The following is a 20,596-nucleotide window of genomic DNA, read 5'->3' as shown; positions in this document are numbered from 1 at the left end:
TCGGGGTACTGCGGAGTGTACAATGCGGTGTGGGTTGGGTGTACTACGCGATGTACAGTGACACTTGCGGTATACTACGCGGTGAGAGTCACGCAGATTGTACAATAGTTTTTGGATGTAGAGGGCGGTGTAGAGACGTGTGAGGCTACTGGGCAGTGTACAATGGAGCGAGGTTGTACTACGCCTTGTAGTTACGTGTGAGAGTACGGCGGATTGTACAATGGCATGTGGGGCATACTGTTGTACGGTGTAAGCGTGTAGTGTACAATGGCGTATAAGGGTCCGTTCACACACCGGCTCGGTGAGCATCACATCAGCTGGTGGAGCTGGTGGAGCTGGTGGAGCCGGTGTGTGTGTACTGTGTGTGTGTGTCGGCGCTGCGCGACGAGAGTCGGCGGCTGGAGAGCGTGCGTCTTCTGCGAACCGATCTGTGTGAGCGAACGTGTGGGTGTGCACTGTGTGGTACTGACCGTCAGCGCTGCGGGTTGAGAGCCGATTGGCTGTACGAGAGAAAACGAGCACGCAGCCAGAGCCGGTCGGCACCTCTTATTATTACACACGAAGCGCGTTCAAGCATTTTTAATGACAAAAGAAGTGCACATGCAAAAATAAACCTTAATACAATTATTCAAACATTTGTTTCCGACGTGATAAATATCAGCTGTCCTCTCCGAGTCGGTCTGTGTGAACGGACCCTACTGGGAGTGTGGACCTAACTGTGTGTATACTGTATGGTCAGCGCTGCCCAATGAAAGCCGGCGGCTGGACAGCCCTCATCCTCTGGGAATCGGTGTGTGTGAGCGGCGTGTACCGTGTGGGTACTGACCGTCAGCGCTGCGTGAGGACAGCCGGCGGCTGGAGAGCGCGCGCGCGACCGGCGGCGGCGGGCGCTGCGGCGGCGCGGCGCGCGACTCGTAGTGCGTGCGCCCGCTGTAGCGGAACCGCGAGCCCAGCCGCGGGAACAGCGCGCCGCGCGGCGCCGGCTCCGGGGACATCAGCCTGCGACACACGGCAAACAACACACGTTATAGAACAACACACACAACACACGTTATAGAACAGTAGAACGCACGGACGTTACGTAACAGTACATACACACACACACACACACACACATATATATATACAATATACACAGTACGCACGTAAGATAATATTATTAGTAAATACAGCACACACACACGTGCAAACATAAACGTACACGCATACACATACACAGATACACTAACTTACTAGTAAATACGGACGCACGGAACACACGGACACAAAGCGTATAAACATTAGCATACATACATGCTAATGCATTAACACAAATAAATTAATATTACCAGTAAACACCTTACTGATTTTTGTTATGTACATCGATGCCTTAATTCGCAAATCAGCCAATTCTACTTTGATAGTAAATGGCGTTGAACGAAATCATAATTAATAAAAAACATTATGACAAAAAGTGGAGTTGGCTGATTCGCGAATTAAGGTATCGACATGTGAAAGTCATTGTATGTATTAAAATTAAATTGTATTTTCCAATTAAACGGAAATACACCTACGCATGTGCGTACGTGTCTGTGTACACACAGATCGAAATTTAAAAATAATCAGTTATTGATAATTGTTTAAAAAAATTGAATTAAACTGATTGATTAAAGTGGGTAAAATAGAGTTCAAAGATTCTGTTGCATTCATACATACATACAGGTAATACCTAACCTAATAAAAGCGTGGTAAAAACATTAAATAGGCTATAAAATAGTTCAGTCTCTCAAGACTAAAAACTGATATATATTACATTCGCAAGCTTCACCATATCCACCACATACCTGAAGAAGGTGTGATGCTCCACACAAGTCTTCCACAGCTTCTTGGCGGCGCGGTGGTTGGCCAGCTTGAAGCCGACCGTCGACTCGAACTGCTCGAACTCGCCCGGCCGCAGCTTCACGTAGAAGTTGTGACGTTTGTAGCTGATCTTGAGGATCTTCGGCCAAGCGAAGCGGTTTATGCGGAGTCTGGGGAGCAAGAAAATTATATAAAATTATCATCGCAATTTTTTTTTTTGTATTATTGAAGTAGGAAAGTCTCTAGAAAGTGGCTACTGCTGCCTATTGATAATCAACGGTCGTTTTAAAGAATGTTGTTTTAAAAATAGATATGTTACCTTTGGGAACTAAGGTGGAATCCCTCAGATTAGTATGTCTTTTACCACATTTTTTAAACAAGAACATACTTGATACTTTTAAGCATGAAAAGATGGTGAACAAGTGGAACCATATGGACATCTGTAACCCTCTCCATATAACTGTAGAACAAGGGTTCTATCCAAAGCTGATCCTGTGATCAGCTAACATCTGTACGTTTTGGCACTCCTGAGAACTAAAATGATTGCCTCGTATCTGATTTCCTCGTAAATCGTCGTGATGTTGAGGGGACTTTATCTGAGGTCATCCAACTTAGTCCTCATGGGGTCGCATCTGCGACCGACCTTAAAAAGTAGAAATCTAATCCTATCTGTGGTTTATTCCTATCAGGTGGTCAGCATGCCAATTCTATAGTTAAAAAGAAGTCAATTGGGGTGTTTTTGAACTCACTTCTCCCGATGCACCAGTAGACCGGACGAGCAGACACCGAGCGTGATCTCGACGTTCTCTGAATCCTTGGCGGGATGCAGGTCAACGCCGTACATGGCCAGCTTCTTCGCGTTCTCCAGGTAGTTCAGCTCCGCTTCAGCTGGGGTTTGGCCTCTGCGTAATAAATATGAGAAGCATTAGATCATGTTAAATAGGGGCACAGAGGAGTACAGGGGTAACGGTATACATATATTTAACAGTAATTTTATTATGAATATGTGTTACAGATTATGTGTTACATTATGAAATTTAATGATATTGAGATGAATGTTACAATTTTGGACAGATATTTTGTCCTATTTTATGAACTCTTATTGCATTTATATTGTGTGTATAAATATGTATTTTGAAAATTGATTTTTAGCGATTTTATCAATCAGTTTTTATTTATTTTTCTGAAATGTTTATTACTTTTCTTTTTTTATTTTTTTGTACTGCTTTTCAGTCAATATTCTTTTTTCAAATATTTTTGTCAGCATTTCAATGCTTATTTTTGTTACTTATCCTTTAACCAAGCTCTAACCCGTTCATCTGCACGTCTTATGCAACTCAACTCCATGTCCCCGCGGCCGCAGCCCCGCGTCTCACCTGTGCGTCTTGTGCAGCTCCACCACCTTCTCCTCGAGCTCGGGCGTGCAGGCGGCGGGCGGCACCAGCCGCAGCTGCTTGCAGAGCGCCGCGCCCGCCCCCGTGCCCCGCGTCTCACCTGTGCGTCTTGTGCAGCTCCACCACCTTCTCCTCGAGCTCGGGCGTGCAGGCGGCGGGCGGCACCAGCCGCAGCTGCTTGCAGAGCGCCGCGCCCGCCCCCGTGCCCCGCGTCTCACCTGTGCGTCTTGTGCAGCTCCACCACCTTCTCCTCGAGCTCGGGCGTGCAGGCGGCGGGCGGCACCAGCCGCAGCTGCTTGCAGAGCGCCGCGCCCGCCCCCGTGCCCCGCGTCTCACCTGTGCGTCTTGTGCAGCTCCACCACCTTCTCCTCGAGCTCGGGCGTGCAGGCGGCGGGCGGCACCAGCCGCAGCTGCTTGCAGAGCGCCGCGCCCGCCTCCGTGTCCTCGTGGTCGCCCAGCTCCGACTGCAGCAGGTAGCTCGCGAGCAACGCGTGCGTCACCGTCGAGCAGGGGAGACGATCTGGGGAGGAGGGGATAATTCTTAAACTTTTTAGAGCCTTTTTTAAGACACCTTGTAAATTTATATTCTGACGGATTCACGTCACCGATAATCTAATCGTAAAAATTCCGTGTTAGACACGGAAGTGCTAAATTAATTTCATGGTTTACTTGAATTTTAAACAGTCATATCAACCGTCGTATCGGTACACAAGGTACATACGACGCCGCAACGCCCCCTAAATAAATACAATGTCAATGAGGAAAGCCACGCTAGGCGTACAGTCTCTCACTCAATTCGAGATTTTTATGTATACAAGATATTGAGAAAACTTCGATAGCGTGAGTCAAAATCATGTGGCTTCATCTCTTGACGAGTAGCGTAAGTGGCCACACTCTTATTCACTAGAGTATCTGCGACGGACGTACTGTTAACACATAATGTAATAAATACCTTCCAAGAGATCCTTCCTCACAGCCAACACGAGCTGGTATCGTGTGACCTCCTCCTGCAGCTGTGCGGGCTCCGGCGGGTAGAACTTCACAGCGAAACGCACTTCCCACGGTTCGTCTGGAATTAAAATACGAATGGTTTTTGAAAATGTTGATGTATGAGTATGTTCTTGGAGTTTTCCAACATTTTTCATTAATTGAGAGAGACAACCTAAAATTGTAATACACTGTATAACAAACACAAAGTGATGATGTAGCGATGAAAGTGTTTCATAAACTGAAAATTATATCAGATATTTATTTTTTGTCCAAACAAAATTGCTCATTTAATTGGCGCAGACACGCGCTACGGTGTTCTAGTTTGAGAGGGGTAGTAAGACGTCCCAACCTTAACTACCAACTGTAATGGTTCTTAAAGAAGTTTAATCTTATTTAAGAACCATTACGTATGTCCACGGGCGGCAGTGATCACTTACCAGCAGGTGAACTGCATGTTTTTTTGAGAGGTGTAGTAAAGTGTTCCAATTTCAGGTAAAGGTCTAATCATATTTGGGGTCGATTACAAGTGTCCATGCCAGTAGTAATCATGAACCGCATGCTTTTAAATCTCATTAAATCTTAGAATACTTCTTTTCATTTTCCCCTACATTTTACAGTGTTTATTTATTTATTTACTCATTATTGACCATAAAAAAATGTGGTACAAAATGCGGACTTAATGCTAAATAGCATTTTCTCTCAGTCAACCTTAGTGATGTGCAGAAAAATTAAAGGCGGTACAATTATAATAAAAGTGGAAAAAATAAATAAATAGGAGAAAAAATAAAAAGAACGAAAAAAGAAGGAAAATGGGAGAGAGGAGAACACAAAAAGAAGAAATAAGATATGAATAGATAAGAAGTAAATACATTTTAAAATAAATTACTACTTGAAAATAAAGAAAAAAGTACAGTATAAATCAATTCGTAACTCACGTTTAAGCATCTTAGAGACGCGTTTGTCCAGGTCGATCCACACCCTGGGGTCGTTGCGGTCCTCGTACAGCAGGCCGAAGTAGTCCTTCTCCACCAGGTTCTGGCTTTCGCACACCTTGCCTAGGAGTTCGTGCCCGCGAACTTTCCTCTGGAACAATAAAGTATACGATTATTCGTATACGATTATTATTATTATGTATCGATTTTAATTCGAATGATTTAATCGATTTGAGTTATCGTTTATTGAGATGTCCGAAAATTTGTAATCCTGTTAAGCCTATGGGTAAAGTGAATAAAAACATAAGATAAGGCCTGAATGTTTTCCAATGAATCTATACGATTATTCGCTTATAAACTAATAAGGCTTCGTTTTAATTACATTTCGAAGTTCTGATATTAGAATTAGGTTTAAAAGTTAGGGTTACTAAAACCCTAAATAATATATAAACCATGCTTAGGACTTCGAACCAACGAACTACATTCTAAGCTAAGAGGTTTAAGGCAAAGCTAAACAGTTTAGTTAATTGACTATTTACCAACCCCCGTTCGATTCGAACATAACTTAAGGGTTCGTTAATTAAGTTTCAGGAACTGGAAAAGCGTCTAGCCACGCGATTAGCCTCTCGCACAATTAACTCCTAGTGCGTAGACAGAGTAGGAATTAAACCCTTCGTTACCAGTCCAAGCTGGCAACTTTTCCCTACAACCTAATCAAATGGAAGGAAAAAAATTGTCAAAGCCCTCGTCGCATTCCATTAATCACGTTAATGGATATACTGTATCTTATTACGGTAAGGGGCGAGTGGAGAGACAAACACATATTGTCATCACAACGGGGCTTGCTCAACGTTATATGATGATACAAGATGTGATATGTGAGTGTTAAAATGTGAAACTTATAATACATTTAGCGAAAAATATACTTTTTATTCTTCGTTTTTCAAAGTGTTTCGATTGAAATTAAACTAAGTTATCATGAAAATGCCATCTTGGATATATAAATATTATTTAATACTACTCATATTATCATAGTCCTCAGGGATAGCAATCTGTGACCACTCTTATGTACGTAAAGACGAACGTACACGAACAGTGATGTGATGGACATAGACAGCACGTGCTTCGAGCTATACAAATATCCTAATTCTGGTTCTAATATTATTATTAGATCCCATGCCTATAAACTGTGTACTTACGTGGAATGCCTAATAAAATAAACAATTAAATAAAAATTTATAAATATATTAAAACGGAAGGTGACACACTCACATCAACATCAAGCTCCATCTTGGAGCCGTCCAGCATCTCCACCTTGACCTTGGCGAGGTTGCCGGCGGGGCGGCGCCGCGGGGACTCCTTGTTCTTCGCATCCTTGCCGTCCTTGGCATCTTTGCCGTCCTTGCCCACGCCCTCCGGCATTATGCCGCGCTTCCGTCAACACCTGGAAATAATGTAAAATAATTGGTTAATAAATTAATTCTTTTAATAAAGCTCAAACATAACAACCTGTTTATGACCTTTTGCTGGGCATAGAGATTTAAATAAATTAGAATGTCTTTATTTTACATATTTTTAAGAATTTAATGAATAACATTCGGTTTATCACAACAAGTGTAGTGATGTTAAAGAAATTTATCTCTTTTACGAATTTCATTTTGAGAATATTGTTTCTTGGATGCAAACTTCGGGTTCCCAGAAACCTCATCGTCTGTAGGTATTATCCGTAGGACAGACTCAAGGAAATTTTCTATGTAATATATGTATTTACGTCTTTCTGCATAAAGAATTACTTACAACTTATTCCCAAAAATTTTAGTATTGCTCCCTAAAACCATGTCTCAGTGTCATTGAAACAAATCCAATTTATCTTACTACCTAACTGAACGAATACACAAACAACTAGATTTTCTAATAAAACTTTTATGTTTATTGCTCAGTATCTATCCAGTATTTTATAGGATCTTATTGGTGAAATATGTGACTGAAACAAGAGCAATTTTGTAGACAATAAACAAGCGAAATGTGCTTTGAGATTTCTTTTTGCGATATCCTTTGCTTCTGTATAATTTAATTTGACTAGGTCATTGGCCTTTTAGTATATAATTGCACGCGGCATTAAAAATAGTTTTATATTAATAATAAATTAAAAATTAAATGGTGGTAGAACTACTGTTCGATCGGGGAGGTGCCACCATCACACATATTACTAACGTGTAGAAGCCTTTCGGTGGTAGGGTATGGAAACCCGCTGATTTCATACGAAGGGATCGTTTATTCCTCAGGTACGGCAACACATCTATAGTCGGCTTCAATTTGAACCCCTGGAGATGGAGATATAAATGGGTACTTCCATCTTATAAACAAACCCTTCGTGGGCCTATTGTGAAGCTGGTACCGCCATATCTATCGCTGCTTTGTCACAACGATGTTAAGCGCTGCTATGTTATGTTTTAAAGAGTTAGGAAGAAACAAACGGAACATTCTAATGGGGTTAGTCCGATGTAGATCAAGAGAAAAATCACAATCGCAATAGAAACTGTTACTTAAACGACTATTTATCGATATTTGAAGATAGGACCTTTAGTACAGCTTATCTGTTGTAATGTGAAAGCTACCCGCTTAATTATAAACGTTTACAATAACGGTACAAAGGCTAATTTTTGCAACGCATTAGCTACGCGCAATCAATTTATAATAGTCACAGTTAGTATCTATTTTAATTTCTAAATGCTGTATTATGTACGAATCCTCTGCATGATGTTAATTATGAAATTGCTTGACTAAACCAGCGTGCTATACACCTGATGGTAAGTCTCTTGGTCATGGTAAGTAATTGACATCCTTTTTAAAGCGGTTAAAAAGGAACTAGTAAGTCATAAAGTATAATTAACGGATGTTTGGATTTGAAAAAAATAACAGCATTAGAAATATTTACACCATAAAAAAGTTACCTATCTTCGTTCTATAAGGTAAATTTGAATATCTGAGATTCGAACCCCAGATTATTTGCATGCGGCCAAAATTTTAACTTCGATGAACATACATGCAATCTACATGACACACATGGTCACCACATTATACTCGAACTTTTTCGATCACGTAGTGTGACTGTCAACCGATTACTAACAACATAGAGCCCCAAAGGACCAACTAGGAGTACAAGGACGGGCATCGAAAACAATCAGTTGTTCATTCATCAGACCGTGTGTTGAATGCGAAACGAACGATGCAATCACACGGCACACACCGCGTGAGAACTAATCTGTGTCCACTGTTTTTACGACCATTTTTACACGCGGAGAGTAATGTTTTTCGAGTGCATGTATTGAATATAAGATATTGAATGACTATGACGTAAGACTGTTCAAGAGGGGTGTAAAAAGAGCCCTCCTTCAAAGCCGGCGATGCATTGGCGACTCCTCTGGTGTTGCAAATGTCCATAGGCGACGGTGACTGCTTTCCATCAGGTAGCCCGTCGGCTTCATCGTTAGGTTAAATATTAAAAAAAAAAACTACTGGGAATGACCCCCGTATGTATGTATGTCACATTCTTTGGCACGCCCTACAGTACAAACGGTTTGACGGATTATCACGTATGAAGTTTTCTTGAAACACATTAATTTTCGATGTGTCAAAGTGTATATTTTTAGGTAGTCACGTTATTTTTGGTTTTATAATAAATAGATTAGTTTTTACTTTTTCGATATTATACTTTGTTTGGCGTGAGTATATATTTAATTCTACTACACGCGGTAATGTAACACATTATTTCTAGTATTTACTGTAGTTTATAAGTCGTTTACTGTGTTGAATTTGTCTTAGTTACTTAGTCATTTTTTTAGCAATTACGTCAAGTAATAACTATATAAATCTTATAAAGATATAAAATTCTCGTGTCACAATGTTAATTACCGTACTCCTCCGAAACGGCTTAACCGATTTTCACCAAATTTTATATGCATATTCAGTAGGTCTGAGAATCGGCTACTATCTATTTTTCATAGCCCTAAGTGATAAGGGTTTTTCACCCTTTACATTTTTTTATTTATATGGCAACACAGTGTTTGCCGGGTCAGCTAGTTAATTTATAACTTCTTACGTTCCTAGAAAGTACATATTTCAATATACATGACAATATAGAATGTGCATATTTTTTAACTTGTTAATATGTATGTGAAAATACTTTTCAGCCAATCCTAATCGAATCTAGAGTACACCGTAGTCCATTGATAGAAACGTGTAGTGCATACATGCACTATAAACTATCCGATCGAACGCCGAACACGACCGGCGTGGGAACATTGTGCTGGGGGAGTGTGTCTCCACTGCTCACGGATGACACTGAGAATACGATGCTGCTGTTTTGTTTGTAACTGTTCTAAACGAGTGTGCCGTCCACTTTATGTTCAACGCCAGCCAACGCTGGATTGCCAATCACGTTGCCATGATGATTGGTCATTTACATCTCAAATCCATCGGAAATATATAGAATTGAATTTTACCTCAGCTTGGTTGCTGACACTACGCTCAAGGCAAAGGTGGTATGCCTCTTGTAAGCTACTTTACTACAACCTGAATCTGAAGTCAGAATTTCCTTTTAATCCTAAACCCTTAGCTCAAATTAGACTCAACCAATTTTTTTTTAATGGAAATGCTGGTTGCACATAAATTGAAGTTAAGGCTTTTATTTTTCTCTTTGTCCATTTGCACAACCTTCTCTCGGAAACAACCCAACGAATTCTGACAGGACTTTAGTTATAGAGTCACGCGTCCCGTCATTACACTGAAGTACAATGGAGACGCACCTCCGCCAGTACTCACCATATCGTTAAGTCCATTACACAATTAAACCAGCCATCCACCTGTGATCGGGCGGGGATAAACGCTGCGTTTGTCAAAGTGCGTATTGTTGTAGCAAGGGAATGTACCTACTCTTATTAGCTATATTACAACGTTTTTATTGAAGTTATACTTCTTAAGGCGCGTTATGAAAAAATGATGAAAAAGAAATTTTAAGATTCGTCACGCGAAAGTTACAGTATGAAGTTGTAGCGGTTGCAGTCTCGAAACAAAAGCTACCAACAAAATAGAAATAGAACCTCTATTAGTCGCGCAAGTTGGCACCATCGTCGCCTCTGTACACTGTTTTCATATTCATAGTATTTATCCACATGTTTCTAGTGTCTACATTCACACACGTGTTTCAGTTTCATATAAGTGTGATTTATATATGTGCTGATAAATTATATTCAGTAGTGATTTAAATTCAATATTTCACACGATGTTACTCACAGATGGACTGCATGATCATTTTGCACTGCACTACTTTGTTTTTATAAAAACAAACCTCATATAACATTTACATATCCTCCAAACCCAAACACTGCAGTGCTTAACATTGAAATAGTATCAAACTAAAATCCACGCTAAATTCGCTCAAGGACAATCTTTAATCCTGATTCCTGACGATCCTGATATATTAAAATCATGTATTGTCATCGGTACTTGATAATTGTTCAAAATTTTAAATTAATCGGACCGTTCAAAGCGTTTAAAAATCTAATTCAAACATTCCGTTACATACATGCAACCCAAGTTAATAAAAGCGTGGTAAAAATATGTATGTAATGCAGTCGCGAAAGAAGAGTTACTTCTTGTATTATATCAGAGGTCGATTAAAGTAAAATGCATCTAGAAGTTTTCCCGTAGATTAGCCATCGGCGATCCAATTTGTACCACTTAGCTGTAGTTAGCGGCACAACTGAGTCACCTCGCAGGTGATTGAGTCAGCGATCGTAAAGAAACAATTACCCAACAATGACTTATTAGCGGTGCTTCGATAATTTGCTGCCAATTCAACTGGATCGTTAGTAAGTCTATTTTTTTTTTTTTTTTTTTTTTTGGCGCCCAGATGTAGGTGGAAAAAGGGCTGACCCTCTACGGAGAGGGAGGAGCAAAAATGCGTCCAAGCACTTACAGGCCGCGACGGCCGGTGCCTGCGTCGTGTGGGGCTGACTGAAAGGTCCTCCTGAAGGGAGGACCATCCCACTAAAAACTCCTTTAAGGCATTCGTCCAAGGGGACCGTACAGCCGACATCGGATAGCGACCTCTCGTTTGCGGAGCGAGAGGTGCTAGCGGCGCTCCCTAGAGAGCTACCGCTGGATAGATGACACTGAAGGTGTCAACGTATCATGAATAAGATTAGAATCGTCGGGAAGACGATTCTCTATGGAGAGTTGTACGCCCCTGTGGGCGGCCAGAAGATTCTCCACATCGGTGGAGAGTTTGTTAGGAGCGTCGGTCAAGATATTTCTTGGCCGACGGCAATTGTAGCGGGTAGGAAGAGGGGCAGCATAGTCCGCTGCACCCTTGATTAAGGGGTTGGAATGGTTTTCTGAGCGGTTGAAGAACGCTTCAGAGAATTGTCTGAGGACTTGTTGTATTGGAGCGAGCTCCAGGTCGCGGTGGAGGTCAGCGTTTCTGACATACCAGGGGGCATTAAGTGCCCGACGACAAAAGAGATTTTGTATGACCTGGAGTTTGTCTAGGATGGTGGGATTCGCGTGAGCGAAGACTGGAGAGGCGTATGTTAACACCGGTCGAATGCAAACCTTATACAGCGTTCGCTTATTCCTGGCTGACAACTTGCTGTGTCTGCCAATCATGGCGTTGAGGCGGCTCATGTAAGAGCGGGCGGTATGGGTGACCTTAGAGACGTGGGGTCTAAAGGTGAGGCCCGGGTCAAGGGTAACTCCTAGGTATTTTACTGTGGGCCTCCATGGAATGGGGGCCCCAAGTAATTTGACGGAGGGCAGGTTGTTTAAGCGCCTGCGTTTGTGGTCGAAGCGCATTGCGGAGCTTTTCTCCGCATTGACTTCGATGCGCCATTTCCTAAACCAATCTCCTAACTCGTTGACCGAGCGTTGGAGTTTGGCGAGGACAGATGACTCCTTTTGCCCTTGGATGTAAAGGGCGGTGTCATCGGCGAAGAGTGAGAGCTGCACCCCATTTTTGGGGATAGGAATATCGTTGGAGTACGATATGAATAATGTAGGAGCGAGCACTGAGCCTTGAGGGACTCCGGCTGTTACGGGGCGTGGGGGAGAGAGGATACCTTCGTGCCTGTAGCGGAAGGTTCTGTCCTGAAGGTAGGAAGCCACGATGCGGACTAGGCGATCAGGAAGACCAGAATGGTATAGCTTGTATACCAGTCCTCCATGCCAGACTTTGTCAAAAGCCTTGGCGACGTCGAAGAAGACTGCTAGTGTCTTGTTACGTCTTGGATAAAACCCGCTTGTGATGTACTCGACAATGCGGTGGACTTGTTGGGGGCACGAGTGCTGGAGGCGAAAGCCAAATTGGTGAGGAATGATGAGTGGGGGAGCATCTATTGGGAAGAGGTGCCCTCTTATGTGAACGAGGATCACCCGTTCGAAAACCTTGCCCATTGCATTGAGGAGGCTAATGGGGCGGTGGTTGGAGGGAATATGTTTCGGTTTCCCAGGCTTGGGAATACCGATAACTGTTGCTGTCTTCCAGGCTGTTGGAAAGAAGCTGAGATCGAGGCAGGCATTGAAGATAATGACCAGAAGGGTCAGTGCCTGCTCGGGGAAGTGTTTGAGCGCCAGGTTGGAGATACCATCCGGACCTGGGGCTTTACGAGGTTTCAAACCGCGGATGACGGTCCGGACCTCGTCTGTGGTGATTTTAATGGGAGCAGAGGTGACAGGGAGAGAGATCTTTTTAAGGACCTCCTCCTCCACCTTGTGAATGTGGATAGGGTCGCACGGTTGAGTGCTGGGGGAGCACTGCGCAGCGATGCTATCTGCGAAGCATTCGGCCTTCTCAGCGTCTTCGAAGGCTATGCTGCCGTCGGGACGCGTGAGAGGGGGAGTGCTTGAGAAGGCTTCGGTACGAAATCGTCTAGCGATTTTGTAGAATGCCTTATGAGAAGGTTGGATATCCTCCATGAGAGAGTTCCAGTTGGAGTCCCTCATTTCGGCTAGCCGGGATCTGACTTTCCTTTGGAGGGCGTTAGCGCGCCTCCTAAGGACAGGGGTGGGATACTTGGCGGCCCATCTGAGGGCTGCGTTTTTAGTTTGGATTAGCTTCCTGACCTCGCGAGGTAGTTTGCGGTTCGGGACCTCTACCACCTTCGCGTTGTCATGAAGCGAAGTCTGAACTAGCTGGGTGAGTGAGTTCACCGTACTGTCTATTTTCTCCGAGCTTACAAGGTAGTCTGGGGGAATAGTATACGGTGAATCGGGGGCCTCTATGGCCGAGGTGAGAGATTTCTCGTACCCTTCCCAATTAGTGAAGGTTTTCGAGGAGGTATGGGGAGTTGGATCATAGGGACCTAACTGTAGAGAGACTGGACGATGGTCTGAGCCCAGATCGTCCAGTGTTTCGATCGCTCTTGTATTGAGCGCGACGCCTTTAAGGAGGGCGAAATCCAGCACGTCGGGTTCTTGGTCTTCCCGATCGGGGTAGTGGGTTGGCGCTGTTGGAGAGAAGATATCAAAGTCCAGTGCGCGGGAAATGGTTAAGAGTTTCTTACCGTTGGTGTTAGTCAGACGACTGTTCCAAACGGTATGTTTGCAATTGAAATCTCCAAATAGTTCGACAGAGTCTCCGAGCGAGAGGAGGGCCTCCAAGTCGCTTTGGAGAGGGGCTTTATTGGCGGGGAGGTAAATTGAGGCTATGATCAGGGACGGGTGTCCTGTCATGCCTAATTTGCATATGGTGGCTTCCATATTGGTGAGTTTGGGTGTTTCCAGAGGGGTGCAATGGAAGGATCTCTTGTAGTAGATGGCAGTGCCTCCGCCACGACGGTCGTCGGCTCTGTCATTACGTACAAGCGCGTAAGAGGGGAGACTTACGCCTTTAAGGGAGGGCTTGAGGAAAGTTTCCTGAACAAGCAACAGGTCGATATCCCTGTTGCGGACGAACTCTTTGAGTTCGGGAATGCAAGGCTTAAGACCTCGTGCATTGAAGGAGATAAGCGAGACGCCTTTAGGTTTTTGACGACCGGGATGAAGGGGTTGAGTATGAACGTTACTCATTGAATGGACTTGAACAACGCTAAGTGTTCAGAGTAGATTGCGATGCGCTCCGCCTGGCTGGCGTTACGCATCTTTTGCGAGACGAGTATGATCTCGTCGAGGTTCACGCCCTTAACGCAGTCCTTAAGGAACATGATATGTTCCCTTACCGATGCGTCTTGGGTGGGACGGGGAGTGGGAGTGGCCTTAGGGGCCGGGGTTGGTGGGGCGGTCGCGGGTGCGACTTTCCTCCAACTCATGGGAGCGGTTGGGGTTTTGGAGGCCCCTAGTCGCGGGAAATTGGTCGAATTGACCGGAGGTGGGCCTGCTTTCGAGGGCTGCTTTTTAGCAACCTTCTTTTGAGCGGGACGGGGGGCTTTAGGGCAGCCACGATAGTTAGCCGGGTGCCCTGAAGTGGTGCATAGCACGCAGGCAGGAGGGGACTCGTCTTCACGAGTTCTCTTGCACTCACGTGTGGCGTGGGGTTCTAGGCACTTGACGCACCTTGGGGGGGCAGTGCAGTTCGCCGCTGCATGGCCGTAAAGCTGGCAGCGGTGGCACTGGGCAGGGTAGCCACGCTTGTTCGGTGGTTCCACCTTGATCTCAGAAAGGCCACAGATTGTGAGCTCCTTCTCCTTGAAAATGTCCTTGGAGGACGGGGTCTTGGCTAGAATGGCCAGGGCTAGAGGGTATTTGACCCCGTTGCGGTTGTACAACTTGTGTACACCTTCCACGGGGAACCCTTGGTTGACTAGATCCGTTTGGATTTCGTCGGTGGGAAGCTCGTAGGGGAGACCCCTAAGGACCGCTTTGATTTTGCGGTCCTCTTCTAAAGCGTACGTGTGGTACGGGAGTTGAAGGTGAGTTAGGAGCCTAATGAGGCTCCTGAAGTCCTCGGTGGTGGGGCATGAAACGCGAATAGAGTCGCGAAGGTTACGTGCCTTGGTGTAGTGGATCTGTTTTTCCACTAGGGTTTTAGAGAAGTCGGACCATTTCGACTTATCTCTGAAGAAAATGTGTGGGGGCGGTTTGCACTTGGCAAGTGCCGGTTCGCAGCGCGTGGCTGGCTTGGCGGGCTTAGCCGCGGGGGTTGAGCTCTGGGGCTCGGTGGAGGTTTTTGGCACGGGGGCCAGAGTGGAGGCTTTTGGCACGGGGGCCAGAGCGGGGGCCGCTGGGGCTGGGGTGGCTTCGAAAGAGGCCTCGGAAGAGGTTTCACTTGTCGCCTTAGCGACGCGTTTCACCGGTCGTTTCTTGGTCTTCCTCGACTTGACAGGGGTGAAACCCTGGTCGTCGTCGGAGGAGGGGGCGGTGATGAGGGTGTGCTCCGACGATTCGTCGGAGGAGGCGGGGCGTTTGAGCGAGATGGCATCGAAGTCCATCTCGTGTCTCGGGGTGGCATCAGGGGATGCGGGTGAATCAGTAACGGACAGGGGATCCGTTACGGATTTCAAGGGCTCGCAAAGGGAGCGGAGTTTGACTGAGTCAAATGGGCGATTGAGCTCCTTGCTCAAGAGGGAGGACAGAGCCTCGAAAAACCTATCTGTTACCATGTAGGCCATGGTAACCTGGGATGCCTCCCTGCCGAGGCAGGGAGCTAACGGGGAGGGGGAGGGAAATGCAATTACCCCTAAGGGAAAGTAACTGCTACCGTCACCCTTGGGATAGCCCAAGTGCAGTGGGATCGGGTCTGCCGGTTTCTCTCAGGCCGAGAGGTCTGAGAAGCGCACCGGGTCAACGCTAGCTGGTTTCGTTGGCACCGTTAGGTATCCACCAACTCAAACGCGTCGGGACGTGAGTTTTGTTTATTCCCAATAAATTGGCAATAAACAAAGCACGGACCGCTATCGATAATATCGAGTAGGCGAGAACCGGCCGAAAGGCCAGAGAAAATTCTGGGTTAGGAAACACTAGAGCGCGAGCAGGCGGGGCTGCTCGGTCTGGCGTTCAAACGCAGAGTGATGTAGTAAGTCTAGAGTGGAACGTTCTTAAAATCTAAGATGGAAGAGTTATGGTGCGACCGCGGAGTTTTTTTTTGTTCACGAGGGAGAAACCTGCAAAAGGTACCCGATGCGGTGGGAGCGGACATAAGGTTATGTGGGACTTTTGCCGCACTAAAACCCTCCCGGTGGCCGCCCTCGGCGCTGCGTAGAGGACTCCAGGATCTCCAAATTTACGCAACCGGAGTCTTCTTAGCGCGTTGCCCCGTCGTACTCCGCCCAGGTGAGCTTAACGCTCACCGCACCGTCTGGTGAGTACGACGGTATGCGACCACACATACCGCCGTCCTTCCCGGGGCCGCTGGCTGGGCGGTTCCAGCTCCCACTCTTGCCACCCGCGACCCCAGAAGCCCCCTTTTAGTCGCCTCTTACGACAGGCAGGGGATACTGTAGCTCTATTCTTGTCCCGAAACTACAGGGATAAACCGCGGAGTTACCACCGCCAGATGTACTTCTAGCGTAGTTTTTCGCTAACAATACGTATTCGAGTTGTTTGTAGCGTCCCCAAAACAAAGAGACTAGTGTAATTCTTACGTGCATAACATATATTATAGTAATTTAAGAGTTATAAAACAATAAATATAACCGACCGTAAAGAAAAACATGTTTAGAAAAACGTCATACCATAAGTTTTCCATAATTTTCTGACTGTATGAACACAATGAATACGCCCTTGGCCAACATAGTAGATCATGTCAGTGTGAAGAGCCGAGTCTAGAATTGCCTAGAAGTGAGGCTGTCCAAAATTAATATTTATTTATTTAAACAAAGGGATTATTTAAAAGTAAAAAAAATGCTGAAAAATTTTATAGACTGAGTAGCTGTACCGCCTCAGAATCTATTTATGAAATATATTTCATATTTACTCACCTTTTAAACCTTGCCTGGACTTCCACAAATTATTCTAAACTAAAATTAGCCAAATCCGTCCAGCCGTTCTCGAGTTTTAGCAAGACTAACGAACAGCAATTGATTTTTATATATATCTTATATTATATATAAAATTCTCGTGTCACGATATTAGTTACCTTACTCCTCCGAAACGGCTTTATCGATTTCCACCAAATTTTATATAAATATTCAGTAGGTCTGAGAATCGGCTACTATCTATTTTTCATACTCTTAAGTGATAAGGGTTGTTCACCCTTAACATTTTTTTAATTTATATGGCAACACAACGTTTGCCGGGTCAGCTAGTAGATTTATAATATTGCTTGTAGACACTGATGATGATAATTACATTGATAAACCACGTGGTTCTCATAGATTACTCGTAGAACCTGACATGAAGCCAAATACATATAGGTAACTAGTATTTCGCTCAGTGTTTACTGCTCAAAAGGAGTAGGCTCCTTTTATTGGGTAGGCCCAATAATCCCGTGACCCCTTTATCAATGGAACGTGTTCTTAATATGCTCAATTGATGCCGGACAACACTGTCGATGAGTAAGGTCTATTTTTAAACTTGTTATCTCTGACCGCCATAGACAAAGTTTAGAGAGTCCAAACACATTCATATTACATCCATAGATTAGTAAAGATTACTCACTCCTAACAAGAAAATGTAACCAGTTTTGAGAATTGAAATTGCCACTGTCATCTATTTTCGTGTTTGAAAATATAAAAAAATGTAGTTTTTAGATCATTTATGAATGAAACGATTTTTCTCCGCACTTTTTCTTCGATTTCGTGTTTTTGCACCACGTAACTGCGCATGTCGGCATTGTTCCACATAGATTACACCATGACAGCCATTAAATGGCTGACACATTTTCAGCAGTTCAAGCCATTTAATGGCTTCTTTTAATTACAAGGCGGTGAGATATCTATACTTATCTATGATTACATCAGACAAGATGATTTGAGGGGTAGAACCTTTTGTGGTTCGATACCAGAGGTACCACTTCAACACAATTTTTTGTCTAAAAACAGCATCTTTAAGCGCTGCTGTGTTCTAATCTGAAGAGTGTTGTAACAGAGACAGGCTTATCCAAGACGTTCCAACTACCTCATGAATACCAACACATCTATGGCCAACGTCAAGTAGAACTCTTAATCTTACTTGGAGTTGATTACAAAGTTCTGTCAGATAAGTTCGAATGCTTGCTCGTTTACTTTAGTTTTTTTATTTTGTAATATAGGAGTAGCAGGCGAGCTTGCAGTGCACCTGATGGTAAGTGGCTACTACCGCCCATTGACGTCTGTAATCAACCCTAGATAGGATCAGATATTCCTACCTGAGGTTGGCCACAGATGCGCCGCTACCCCTGAGGACTAAGCTGGAACCCCTCGGAAAAGTATGTTACGACACCCTTCAAAACGGAACACAGCAGCGCCTAACACTGTTGTTATTAGGTAGAAATAGATGTGGCGGTGGTGCCGCCGGAGTCGAACCACAAAGGGTTCTACCACCTTCAAATTCAGTATTATATAAAGACAATTAACCACTTAAAGTCCTGGAATACATTACTAATTAAGAGGTAAAAAGTTGTAAAAACAAACCCTTTGAAAATTGTTCCTCACCAAAATAATTACAAAGACGTAACTCACAGCCAACCACTCAAATAGTCTGTAACGAGCAATACAATAAAGCATCAGCAGTCGTTGGCATCGTTATACGTACATTTATAATGAACACATTATCCAGATTTCGAGTGATAAACACGTCTAAAACCGTATAAGAGAGTCAATTTTGCGTACCATCAATCATTCACGCTACAGTGCTGGCGGCGCGCCAAATGATACCACTGTATGTATCTGTTACTATCTTAAACTATTAGAACGTCTTGTAGATCTTCTATTTGCTTTTCGTGTGTTACTAAACTACGATCGTATGTAGAATGTCATGAGACGATTAAATATCACACTTCGTGGAAGAGAAATTTCTCATCTAAATAAATTATCGGAGCAACGTTGTATAATATCTAGGTCTTCTTCGGTTTGTCCCGGGAGCAGAATAGGGCTAAGGTATCCCCTGCATGTCGTAAGAGGCGACTAACAGGGCGTTTCCGGGGTTGCGGGTGGTAAGAGTGGGAGCTTGAACCGCCCGGTCAGCGACCCCGGGAAGGACGGCGGTATGTGGTCGCATAACGTGGTGCCATATAAATTTAAAAAAATTAAAGGAACAACCATTATCACTTAGAGGTATGAAAAATAGGTAGTAGCCGATTCTCAGACCTACTGAATGTGCATATAAAATTTGGTGAAAATCGGTAAAGCCGTTTCGGAGGAGCATGGTAACTAACTTGTGACACGAGAATTTTATATATAAGATTAACTGAAATAAATTTCAAAAGGATACGTTTATTCAACCCCTTCAAGTTACTCGTAGAAAACTAAGTACAAGCATTTAATTGAAAGATTACCGACGCTCATATCGCATAACGACACGCATATCAACCGGAAACCATACAAATCAAATAATCAGGCTTTGCAGGTCTGATATAAAACTGATAGACGTGTGCAACACACGATATATCATAGATTAGTAAAGATACTTCGCCGCCTTGAAATTGAATGAAGCCACAAACGGCTGATTTGTCAGTTATTTTTTTGAATTCTTGACAAATAAAAACATTTTAGAGAAAATTTACGCATAAAAAACTAATGCGTAATTGACATAAGAAATAAGTATTTCAAATATTTTAGGAACATTTTAGCACGGAGACGTGGCAAAACTTTTTTACGCAGCTATTTCAATTGTCAAAACTGGCTACATTTTCTTGTTAGAAATGAGTAATCGTTACTAATCTATGCGATATATCTATTAAGTAGTGCAACATTCTTGCCACCCATTTACGCAAATTTCTAAGTTTTTATCTCTAATATAGGCATGTTTAATGAGGTCATGATAATCATATGTCTGTATTGATGCTCCGTAAAAGGATTAAATGAGGCAGCACCATCATTTTCAAAATTATTCATCCACTGCTGTTACTATTTTTTAAGAATTTTCTACTTGCGATGATTTATCAGAAAAGCAGTGATAGCCTAGTGGTTAAGAATTCGGCCTCTCGGGGGCCTTGAGTTCGAATGTAATGATTTATTTTTCAAGTATGTATTAGAAATTAATTATCACTTGCTTTAACAGAAAAGATAACATCATGAGGAAATCTGAGATCTTAGAAGAAAATTCAAAGTTATGTGAAGTCTACCAATACTAACGCACTCGACCAGCGCGGTCGACCATAACCTCCTCATTTTGAAAGAAGACCCGTGCCCAACAGTAGACTAGTAATGGATTGAGAACGATCACCCATTTACTTGCAAAAAGAGCCGTCGCTGTTTAGCCTTGTTATTCAGAGATACAATCTATTCAAGCTACAAAACACCAACAACTTACTTGCAACCTGCAACATTAGTTATTTTCGACAACTTGCAAGTGACATAATCAACATGA

General features: G+C 43.6%; 1 protein-coding gene across 1 annotated transcript in view; it reads right to left on the bottom strand.

Moving 5' to 3' along the window:
• The window catches only part of LOC140756572 (protein 4.1 homolog), a 116,992-nt gene that overhangs the window by 30,560 nt on the left and 65,836 nt on the right, over positions 1–20,596 (bottom strand). Inside the window, exons 2-8 of the mRNA XM_073092098.1 lie at positions 6,428–6,599; positions 5,159–5,306; positions 4,186–4,302; positions 3,570–3,753; positions 2,589–2,741; positions 1,824–2,009; positions 827–999 (exon numbers count right to left, since the gene is read on the bottom strand). Coding sequence (XP_072948199.1) covers positions 827–999; positions 1,824–2,009; positions 2,589–2,741; positions 3,570–3,753; positions 4,186–4,302; positions 5,159–5,306; positions 6,428–6,577 — 1,111 coding nt within the window. The 5' untranslated portion in view covers positions 6,578–6,599. The remainder of the gene's footprint in view (positions 1–826; positions 1,000–1,823; positions 2,010–2,588; positions 2,742–3,569; positions 3,754–4,185; positions 4,303–5,158; positions 5,307–6,427; positions 6,600–20,596) is intronic.

This window comes from Epargyreus clarus, unplaced genomic scaffold, assembly GCF_041222505.1.
Source record: "Epargyreus clarus isolate Ecla_fem2 unplaced genomic scaffold, WU_Ecla_fem_2.2 ptg000035l, whole genome shotgun sequence".
NCBI lineage: Eukaryota > Metazoa > Arthropoda > Insecta > Lepidoptera > Hesperiidae > Epargyreus > Epargyreus clarus.
The sequence above is the reverse complement of the archived record's forward strand: the minus strand, read 5'-3'. Positions and strand labels throughout refer to the sequence as shown.